At 42.5% G+C, this 11,631-nt stretch overlaps 1 protein-coding gene across 2 annotated transcripts in view; it reads left to right on the plus strand.

The window, feature by feature from the left end:
• RABGAP1 (RAB GTPase activating protein 1) overlaps nucleotides 1-9,289 on the plus strand; it is a 117,016-nt gene extending 107,727 nt beyond the window's left edge. For both annotated transcript variants that reach the window (XM_039506161.1, XM_039506162.1), the window contains 5 exons: nucleotides 1,636-1,740; nucleotides 2,268-2,351; nucleotides 3,265-3,336; nucleotides 5,469-5,666; nucleotides 7,598-9,289. In XM_039506161.1, coding sequence (XP_039362095.1) covers nucleotides 1,636-1,740; nucleotides 2,268-2,351; nucleotides 3,265-3,336; nucleotides 5,469-5,666; nucleotides 7,598-7,720 — 582 coding nt within the window. In that variant the 3' untranslated portion in view covers nucleotides 7,721-9,289. The remainder of the gene's footprint in view (nucleotides 1-1,635; nucleotides 1,741-2,267; nucleotides 2,352-3,264; nucleotides 3,337-5,468; nucleotides 5,667-7,597) is intronic.
• The last annotated feature ends 2,342 nt before the right edge of the window (nucleotides 9,290-11,631 follow it).

The following is an 11,631-nucleotide window of genomic DNA, read 5'->3' on the forward strand; positions in this document are numbered from 1 at the left end:
GGCTGTTGTCAGTTCTGGTCTTTTCCAGTTTAATTTATCCTTTGTATTTTTATATCCCCAAAAGGTATTTATCAAGGTCAGACTCATCATCCTAGTAGATCTCGGAAGGAAAGTGAAGAAATGTGTTCTGTCTTACCTGATCAGAAAGATGAGTTAATATACAGCTGTGGTGAAGTGGTTTGGCATAGTACTGCACTGGTCCCTTGGGCTCAGATAGAAGGGAACTCAGTACCTTCTTCATGGGAGCAAGGAGTACTGTACTCCAAGATCATTTCAATTTTCTGTTCAATGCACACATTTTCTGCCTGGGTATTGAGTACTTAATGGAGCAGATTGTTATTGGACTGTTCTCATTTGCTTGTGTTAGATGCTGTTTTTAATGCAAACTCTTCTGGATGGCTTAAGAAACAAGGGGAGTAACTGCCTTCATGGGCAGGTGTCATGTCTGTTTTGATTTGGTGAAGCTCTCCTGGGGCTTTCTCAATGAATGTATGCTCACCACAGCTTGGACATTTGCAAAGTGAACACGAGATTTGGATTGTTAAAGTATTTTATTATAGATCATCTTTCAAATAGTTATCTGTTCTCTGTTTTCCATTGTCCTTTAGTTTACTATTCTGGTCTCAGGCCCAAGTGAAAAGGGAGTAATTATTTCTCTAATTGGATTTCTTCCTAGGAGCAATCATTCAGATGCTGACTTTGCTGAGGCCAGTCACTGAAATTTAAAGAAGAGCTTTTGGAGGGAGGGTTAGCTAAGCAGAACAGAGATGCCACACTGACTCCCAGTCTTCTAGGCTAACCACCATTAGCTATTTGTGAAGCATGTACAGTGTGCCTGGCAGTACATAGGACATGAAAGAAGACATGTTATGTGGCCCAGAAAGCCAAATCATTAAGGACTTTCTCCTTCTCACTCTCCCACCCCTCAGAAATGATTAATTTCTGTCTTTATATTGATGTGATTAAGCATCTGTCAGGTGCTATTTCCACCTTCATAAGAATAAGACTACAGGACTTGGCCATTCACTCACATTAGGAGACCAGCTGTGGTTTACTGACTTCTGTTGGTTACCAAGCGAATAGATGCAAATAAAAAGAAGTCTCCCGATGTATTTTGCTCATGTATTTTAGCAAAGGTAGTCGTTTTAATTTTCACCTGCATAGTTTACATGGACTCTCAGAATATACTAGGAACAGCCACAGAGTCTTTATAATAAGGTTTTGTGGTGTTTCGTCTGTTAAATGATGGTTGAGAAGTGGGGAACAGGGTCTCCTGTGAGATTGGGCAGGGTGAGGAGTGCTACTCAGGTCCGCCTGATGGGAATAAGGATAATTGTGCAGCAGGCATGCAGTCTCCAGGAGAACTATTTTCATATTGAAGCTGTAGGAAGCACCAAAAATGACAGATAAGAAGTTTGTTCTCGTGATGATCTGATATCAGAAATGGTCCCTTTATCTCCTTCGATGGTACTTGTAATGAAAACGAAGAGTGTAGAATGAGGCTGTTGCCTTGGCAGAGTCCCCTGGGTCTGGTGTGCCGTTGGATGCCAAGAGGCATAGGCACAATGGCGCATACAATTCTTGAGTGATGGGAAATCCCGTGCTTGCTGATCTGTTCTATGGTGTGTGTTTCAGGCAGAGGAAAAGGCGGATGCGCTGAATAAGGAATTGCTAATGACCAAACAGAAGTTAATTGATGCAGAAGAAGAAAAAAGGCGACTTGAAGAGGAGTCTGCTCAGGTTATGGGCGTTTCTGTTGCTTTCACGTTTCTGTACAGCAGGGAAGTTAAGAAAACAAGACCTACATAGGAAGTGCTTATTGTTCCAAGTTATCCTCCTGCCTGTCGTTCAGAGTAGAGCATAGAGAAACAGAGTTCTGGGTCCCTTTGAAAGCTGCTGCTTACTGTAATTGAATATTTAACTAACTTGGAAGCGTGGATGCACGCAGACAGTGTTACTACAGATGGAAGCAACATAGGATTCAAACTGTCACCATTTACCCCAGTGAATTCCTCGTACATATCCTACCACAAACCAACCCAATTTTCCTCATATGCCTGCCCATCAGTGTCTCAAACTAGCTTCATAGCTGCACCCTAGATTGCAGTGGGGCTGGACTAGCCCATTGCTTCTCAGAGGTAGAAGGGCTTGTCATCTCTGAAGGGTTACGAGTTAGGGGAGTGAAGGTGGGTTGTCTTCTGCAGACACTGTCAGATTATTTTGTAAGGTATTGTAAATATGTCATCTTCCTCTTTATTTTACTGCAGCTGAAGGAAATGTGTCGTAGGGAACTAGACAAGGCAGAATCGGAGATTAAAAAGAACAGCTCTATTATTGGTGACTATAAGCAGGTAAGTGCAGCTTGGCTAGGGATGGGGCATACTGCTCTCACATGCCAGGGAATTCTCTGGCATTTAGGATTTATTTTCCAGACATCCCCATATAAAGTACAATATTTGCTGGGATTTCTGAGATATTTAAGTGGAGCAGCTGTGGTGGTTTTTATGCTTTTTTTGGCTGAGATCACGATGTTCTATTTATTTCTGACTTAAATCTTTATAGGGTGCCACGTGCCAATTACCCACCGTATCCATTATGAAGAGCATAAAGTTATTTGAACAGGCTATGGTCTTGCAATTTTAAGGCTTTGCTGCTCACTTCACTCCAAATTTTTTCTCCCCCATAGTCCCTTCTCCCACCAGATGGCGATGATAAAGAAGCCCGTTAGCTTGATTCAGCCCTGTGATACTGTTTCAGAATGTTAAGTTTGGATTCGCACTCCTGCAGTGCATGGTATCCCATCCATAGCTCTATTTACTAGGAATTTAGCCTCAAGATATCTTTAGGCTGCATCAAACAAACCTCAAGGGGTAGGTGTGGCTAGCCACACCCACTGTCATGGTTGTTTACTTGATTCCCAAGGCAATGGAAGGAACTATGCTTCCTCTCAATTTGTCTCGACTCCCCCAGAGAGGCTGAACTATAAACTTATTTGCTTAAATTGCACCTTTGGCTACAGCCTTAGAGGTACATATGTAACTCCGTGCATTACTGCATGTATGTTGTGTGACTGCAGTGAAATACCCTGCTGCAATGCCTGTGTGCCCGCAGCAGGATCCAGGTTGCTTTAGAAACCTTGACTCTGAATTTCCTGACTCTTCTGTGGCCCTTAAAATCTCCACTTTACTGCTGCTGTAGCACAGGAGTTTGGTTTTAATATTTATTGAGGAACTGCTGTGTGGTAACAGAATTTTGCTTTGTTAGATTTGCTCCCAGCTGAGCGAGCGACTGGAGAAGCAACAAACAGCAAATAAAGCTGAAATTGAGAAAATAAGGGTAAGGAGATGCATGTTACCAGGATCTTCACTGCTTAAACCTTATCGGCCCAATGAATCAGTGCACTTACGATCTTTTAAAAAAATTCTTTAAAGAATTAGCTAGAATGATGTGTTGCACCCAGCACCTTCCGTGTTTCGCTGTTGGCACAAGTACAGATGAAATAAATGGCATCTACAGCATTCTTTGGCTCCCGTATGGTTTCAGGAAGGGGCAGTTAGTTTCCCGCTCCCCCTACCATACCATCCTGTAACATGCTGTTACTGTTCAATAACTGATCATTGAAGGAATGCAGAAATAATTATCCCAAGAAGAGAGTTTTACCAACAACAAACTGTCCCTTGGACTCTGTGCTTAGTACAATCACCCTTTGCAGCCAATGGACTTGTGGTCCTGTGGTCATCAGACTATTCAGTGCATGTTTGGTCTGCCTTGCCAGTTAGTTGTAGTGTTGTTTGCCTCGTGTCTGTCAAATCTAATCCATAGGGAGTTTCCACAGAAAATTTTCCCCCTTGATAAAGCTGATTGTATTTCAGCACAGAAGGTGCAATCATTTTTCTTCCAGATTCATGGCTCTTTGTGAAATCTCTTGAAATATCTATTTAGCCCTGGACACTGCATATTACCTGCTACTGCAATGTGAACAATAATTTGGACGTCCATAATGCTGTCACCTGAGGATCTCAAAGCACTTTGGACATTTTAAGCTTCATAACATTTCTGTTATGTAGATAATACTACTGGGGGAATTCTATGCCACTGCACGGGCAAAGAATTCATGTTTCCTGCAGATTTCTTTGCTTCCCTGCAGAAAAATGATTTTTTGACAGCGAAGCATCCAATGCCCCCCCGACCCGCTGTCAAGCCCCGCCCCCCCTACATCCAGACCCCACACCCCTGCACCCAGACCACAGCCGATGAGCCCCCCACATGCGAACCCCCACCCGATAAGCCCCATCCCCTATGCATCTGGACCACCGTAACGAGCCCCCGCACCTGGCCCCCACCCCACTGAGCTCCAAGCAGCTGCACCTGGACCCCTGCCCCACTCCCTCAGCACCCAGTTCCCCTGCTGAGCCCCCAGCACCTGGACACCCTGGTGAATCCCCCCACACCCAGACCTCCCAGACGAGCCCCATCTCCTCCCCCACACACACCCAGACCTCCCTGCTGAGCTCCAACCAACTTCACCTGGACCCCCTGCAGAGTCCCTTTGCCCCTGCATCCAGAAACTCTCCAAGGAGCCCCTGTGCATCCAGATCATACCTGGACCCGCCATTGAGCTGCCCCACACAGAACCCTTTCACCCCACTCCTGGATCCCCCAACATTAAGCCCCTCCACACTGGATCCTGCCCATACCTGGTGCACCTAGCACAGAGTGGCAGGGACCTAGGCTGTTTCTGGGGTAGTGTCAGACTCCGCTGAGTTTGTGGCCCTGGGTGAGGGTGCGGGGGGCTGAAGGGTGATCTCCCATCTCCCGTGCAGCCAGTGGCCTGTGCACCCCACTGCCATGCTGGAGCCTTCACATTTATTTATTGACAAAATTTGCAGAATTTTAAAATATTGTACACAGAATGTTGTATATATTTTTTGGTGCAGAATTCCCTTGGGTAAGACAAGTATCAATCCCCCGTTTGTAGACTGGGCCTCTGAAGTTGAGGCACAGACCAGCTGTGTGATTTGTTCAGGACCACACAGTACGTCAGTGGCAGAGCTGGGAGTAGATCTGGTTCCTAGTGCTTCCTCAAACCATTGCATCTTGCTTCTTATCCCGAATGTGACGGTTCTGTTGGTGGGAAGGGTTATACCACAGAGACCTTTGCAGTGTGGTTGGATGCCACCTGCTCGCTCTCTCCCATTACTGCTGCTTTAAAAGTGATGTGAGTGTTACAAACTCCACAAACCACAGCAGGAATGGGGATGTATGGGTGACACAAGCTCTTATTTGAGTGCTTTGCCTGTGCTATTTTGTCTACCCACACAGGTGAATAAAGGGAGTTGCCTAAATGTGTGTGGGTTATTAACTCTCCACCCACCCCCCTCACACTGCTCCAGTGCAGGGGCAGAAATGTCTCTGGTAAGTTTACCAGCATCTTTAACAGAAATGCAGTCAGATGTTTTTGATTTTAGCAAAAAGTGGATGACTGTGAACACTGCCGAGAGTTCTTCAATAAAGAAGGACGCGTGAAGGTCGCCAGCTCTGCCAAGGAGGCTTCTGATGAGGACACAGATGAGGAAAAGGAGAGTCTGAAAAACCAGCTGAGGGAGATGGAGCTTGAGCTGGCCCAAACCAAACTGCAGTTAGTCGAAGCAGAGTGTAAAATCCAGGTACTACTTGGGGGTTATTTGTTACTCAGCAGAGCTGCCAAATATTTGTAGAAAAATGTGTTTTGAATGGGGCAACTAGAGCTGAACCTGTAACCTGCTATTCCTTGTACGGGAGATCTAACCAAACATTTAGTTTGGAAAACTCAGCTGATGCAGATAAAATAATTGAAATCATGTGAGCCCCTTTTTACCTGCTGTCACAAAATCCAGACATCTGCTCAGTTGCTTCTTAGCACTTTCAGGCTGATCTGATGTGACTGCCTGGATGGGAAAAGTAAACCCCCTGCTCCCCATTTTAACTCTGATGAAGAATATATGATTCATCACTTTCTTTACTGTACAATACCGTAGATGCTGATAGAACAGATACCATATGACAGATGGTGGTCACATTGTTTAACACACTACTGGAAGGCTTTCAGATACTATCACAATGGATGCTTTAGTTGCCAGAGGGATGATGTTCAATGGCCATTTGATTTAAATCTGAAGGGATCAAAATGAAAGCACGTAGGAAAAAATTAATACCCTATTAATATAACCGTAAATAGAAGTGGTTTTATAGAAGCTGCGATTACCAAAGAATGTGGCTTAGACTTTTAGCTGCCTTGCTCTTCATTCTTGATTATCATGGATTTTTAGCCCTTAGAAATACAAGATTCCTTTAGACCCGGCACTGGCTCAGTGGGGATGATTGTTTCCCTCCATGTATTCTCCAGTTCTTTGTCCAGTCTGTTTTCAAATGTTCCAAGCAAGAAGGCTCCCACTGCTTCCCTTGAGAATCTGTTCCATGGCTTAACGGTGAGGAAAGTCTTCCTGATGTTTAGCCTAAATTTTATTTTGCTCATTTTTCTGCCCATGAACCAACCAAAATTCCTTTCCCTCCTTTGCGTTTATGCATTTCCAATACGTAGGGCCCTACCAAATTCACGGTCCATTTTGGTCAATTTCATGGTCATAGGATTTTTAAAATGTAAATTTCACAATTTCAGCTGTTTAAATCTGAAATGTCACAATGTTGTAATTGCAGGGGTCCTGACCCCCAAAAAGGGGGGTGGGGGTCGCAAGGTGATTGTGTGTGGTGCAGGGGTTGCAGTATTGCTGCCCTTACTCTGTGCTGCTGTTGGCCCTCAGAGGTGGGCACCAGGCCAACAGTCACTCTCCAGCCACCCAGCTCTGAATTCAGTGCAGAAGTGAGGATGGCAATACTGTGACACACCACACCCCCCCCAATTAACTTGGTGACTCCCCTGCCAACTCCTTTTTGGGTCAGGACCCCCAATTTGAGAAATGCTGGTTTGCCCCATGAAATCTGTATAGGATAGGGTAAAAGCACACACAAGACCAGATTTCACAGGGGGAGACTAGATTTCACAGTCCGTGACGCATTTTTCATGGCTGTGAATTTGGTAGGGCCCTACCAATACGTGTAATCTCTTCCAATACATGTCCCTCATTCTTAGCTCAGCAAATCTAGGCATATGAGTTTATACTAACTTTTCTTTTTCAGAGTGCACATAGAATTGATCAAAACTAGGGGGCTAGGGGTATGTTTGGGGCAATTATTGGATTTTAGGTTATTTTTAATCTAGTGATTTCAGAGCACTTTTTGCCAAACGTTAGTAAGGAAAAATCCAGTTCCTAGAGGGAGAATTCCTTGCTCATTCATTGTCTGTGCTGAATTAGAGTGTGAATGCATTAATAAGAATTCTGGAGGAGTCTGCATGGCAATGACACTAGAATCACTATGCTCTCTAAAAAAGTGTATTCAGATAGGAAATCTGCATGCTGTACTGACGGTTTTATACATAGAAAAGCTCTTCAGAAGCAAAAGTGGCCAACAGACTAGAGAATTCCTGGTTCCCCTGAGCCTTATAGAAACCATTTTGTACTAGACAGCAGATCACAGGTGTTGACGCTTCTCTTTGCAGGATCTGGAGCACCATTTGGGCCTGGCGCTGAACGAGGTACAAGCAGCAAAGAAGACTTGGTTCAACAGAACAATAAGTTCTATAAAAACAGTGACTGGTGTCCAAGGGAAAGAGACTTGTTGAAAAGCAAAACTCTGTCGAACACAGTTTTCTTAAACACAATACCTTTTGTTGCCTTCCGTGGCCAGATGTTTAAATCTGTGACATGTGAGAGGACCAGAATGTACATAAAATAGAAACACAGCATGTCAGGATTTCAATAGGTCAGTGATAAAGTGGATGGAAACACAAAAAGAGGCTTTATTGCTAGACATGGGATCTTCATACTACTGATATTTAACAGGTGATGTAGCTAGATTGACGCTCTTCAGAGAAACACTCCATTCTGCGGTCTGGCTGGAGGCTTTTCACAGACTAGGTACGAGAACTTACCAAATCCTAATTGTTAAGTTTACATACGATAGATTTTTTTTACAGTTAGAATATTTTTTAATATTTTATTTGAAAAGAAAGTGTCACTAACAAAGAAGAAAATGACTCTTAGCAAAACTACGTCAGTGCCAGAAAGCAGTCCCCAAAGGTAGGATTTGGAGAGAAGGAGGCGGCAGGCTTTGCTTTGTGAAGGGGGATGGTTTCAGAGTTCTGGTTGGAGCAACCCCATTTTGTTTTAATACATACCCTATCCATCTCTCTGTGTTCGGCATTTCTTTCCGTGTTACTAATCAATTCTATGCAACTCTGGGTTTTTTAGCATGGGCTGCCAAATGAATTCACAACCTGAGGTTAGGAGGCTTGTTGGAGAGCTGGATAAGAATAATCAGAATTCTTGGCAAATTCTGTTTTACTTCTGTGTCATATTTTTTGAGCCCCACACATCAACAATCCCCACACCAGGACTGCTAACGTGTACTAATTATGTGAATGTTTGACATTTAAGTCTTTGTTTGTTTTTTATCCGGCTGTAGTCTTCTGTGAAGTTCTGTGAGAGCTTCCAGGAGTTAGTTTTGCACATAGGTATGAATGAGACAAAGAAACAATAAACTGAGATATTTAAGAGGCAAAAATCACTGCGTGAGTGTAGCAGCGAGCATCTATTGCTGTGTGTCCTAACTGTCTTTCCTGGTAACACATTCAGAGGTTCTGTAGGTCATTTTTCCACGCTCAGTGCAGTTGCACTAATAGGTGCTAAACGTGCTTGGATTTCTCCTCCTCTGAATTGTCCTGAAGTTCTCACCAGAAAGCTGTAGAATGGAGGTTTTGCACCTTGTAATTTTTTTAATTTATAATGGTTTGTGTTATGCTGAAGTATCTATTGCATCAGTGGATAAATTTTGTGTGCAGTGTGAGTATAAGCTGGTTACAATAAGAGGCACTGGTTTGTATATAAAGATATTTGGTTTATTTTGTATTTCTACCTTCTTGTTTACTGTACTAATGCTAGCTGATGTAATCTGCGACTATGGGGTATAACATGCTATGCTTAAGCCTTTTTCGTTAACTGCAAACATTATCTTTATTGTTTAATACCAAAAAATGCTGTAACATCCATCAATATTAGATGTGTGGACATGGTGGTAGGATAGTTGCTAGTGTGTATACTTCATGAATTGAAATATAACTTAGTAAAATTGTATTACTATTTTGTTGTTTCATTTCATTTTAACAGTGAATTAAATATTTTGCAATACAAAACCAGTTCTCTTCTTAAAACACAGTTTTAGCATCTGCAAACTCCCCAAGGTCAAAATCATTAATACACAAAGGACATGTAAAAGAAGCTGGATCTTCCTGGTATGGCAGATGGCCCATCAATATTGTAAAGGTATGGCTCTGCTCTGAAAAGTGACTATCAAAATGGTTTCCTGGGGCTCTGTGCTTGGGACTGAATATTTTTCATATCAGATGTGCTCAGTTTACAAGTAAAATGTTTTTTCTGTCACCCCTTCAAATTCCACTTGTATCTGAGAAACAGACTTCTCTGGTTTGTGCATCGTCACCAGTAACAAGAATTCTTGGGCAAAATTCTACTCATGCTATTTTCACTAGGGGAAGCCTACTCATAACTGAAGACAAAATTTAACTGTGCAACTGGATGACTGTATGAACTAGATCACAGTACATCTCAGGCTCCCACAGCTGTTAGTTCTGTGGAAATAGCAGAAGTAAACCTATTTTTGTCACCGAGGTGAGTAAAGGCAAACTCTGAACGCACACCTACTCTAGAAAGGTATTACATAGCAATTTTTCTAACAGTAGCTGTGCTTTCAGGGAGTAGCATCGTGAGGGTCTTAAACATGTGCAGACTTTGCTGCTTTCTGTTTCAGAGAGATGCCTTCTTGAATGAATTCAGATCTGCAATTTATCAATAATTATCAGTGTAATTTGGATAAGGTTTGAAGGTAACCAGTAAACATTTCCTCTCATACACCCACCTTCCCAAAGTGAGAGGAAAATAATGTAACTTCTCCCGTCCCTTCAGTAAAAGGTTAAAAAATAACTGACTATTCAGGAAAAAACTTTGCTTTATTGCTCCAGGTATTTATTGCATCAGGGATTGCATGAAACAGATACTACTTGGTTTTGTATGGACACAGGAAAACCTGCACAATGGGTACACTAAGCTCCTCACACATTTCCCACGACACGTTTTGTGGGAAATGCAGATTTTCTAATCACACTATAATCTTTTAAAATTTTAATGTGGGAGTGGAATATTACCCAATTCCCAGGCCAGTCCTGAATCCACTCTCATGCAAAATATCCACAGCCTTTCAAAAACTTGTGTCCCATGCTGAGATCCAAATTTTCTGGGGCTAGGTTAAATATAAAATATGACAAGAAAGCAGATTGTTTTTAGGACTTAGGGAAGCTGGATACACATGCCTACAGGGTGATGGGAACAAGTGAACCAAAGAAGAAACACTTTAATCTTCATTCGCCGGAGCTTCTGCAATGAAAAGAACTTTACAGACCTGCAGTAGCAAAAGCAGTGAACATAGTAATTTTTGTGGCTTTAATGAGCTGTTAATTACCAGCTGAGTGGGGAATCCCCTCTCCCTCAGTCTCTCAGCTAGTTTTGTGCATTAAATGCAAAATAAGTTCAACTCTTCTGCTTCTTATGTAAGAATCTCATGTACTCCATATATGAGCCTCTTAGTGCTTGCCACTGTCTATATGACGGACAGGTTCTATGGCCTGCAATTTTTCATTTCTGTTCTTTGCAGCATGATAACGCCAAATCATATGACTTTGACTTTAACTGCTTAGCTATTCAGTGTCTTCAGATGCCTTAATCTTAAATGAACATTCCAGAGGTTCACCCATAAGTTGCCCATCTCTTCAAGTATATCTTCCAGGCCTCCTCCTGAAAAAAACGGATTTTTTTTTTAATCCGTCTCTCAAAGATTTTTGACCGCTCTCCCATCTGGTTTGCTGATGTAAAGTTCTTGCCATTTGGAGGAAGATTTCACTCCATCTGTTCAGCTTGTCTTCTCAAAAATATATAAAAACTCATTCAAAATTTGACACACCCTCACTCTTGCTTTTAATTCTAAATTGTACCGTGTGTCACTTGGTGCTCAGTGCCTTCCTTTGTCTAGTGCCCTGAGAAATCTGGGATTTTACAGACACACAGAATTTGTAACAGATTTGTGCTGAGTACATGGAATGAGGATTCACTTCTGCCTGAGCTGGTGGTTTTTTGACATTAGTCAAATCTGAAATAATTCAATCTTTTCTAGTGATAGGGTCATACTCCTGTTGAAAGCATTATCCTAGGTTAGTAGGGGGAATACACTGATACTATTGTGATCAGTGCTGTATAAATGCCTGGCTTGTTAAGAATTGTCTGATTTTTTTTTTCCCCTTTGAAAAATTAATAGATGGAATTTAGAACATATCTCTAGGAAGAAAGGAGGAGAGATCAGGGGAAAAAAACCCAAACAGTTCTGCCACCTCTCCTCTGGGTTTTCCCCCTACATCTTGCATCTCCTCCTTCATCCTGGCAGAAAACCAGAGGAAATGCGGTCTAGTAG

This window comes from Mauremys reevesii, linkage group 19 (genome assembly GCF_016161935.1).
Source record: "Mauremys reevesii isolate NIE-2019 linkage group 19, ASM1616193v1, whole genome shotgun sequence".
NCBI lineage: Eukaryota > Metazoa > Chordata > Testudines > Geoemydidae > Mauremys > Mauremys reevesii.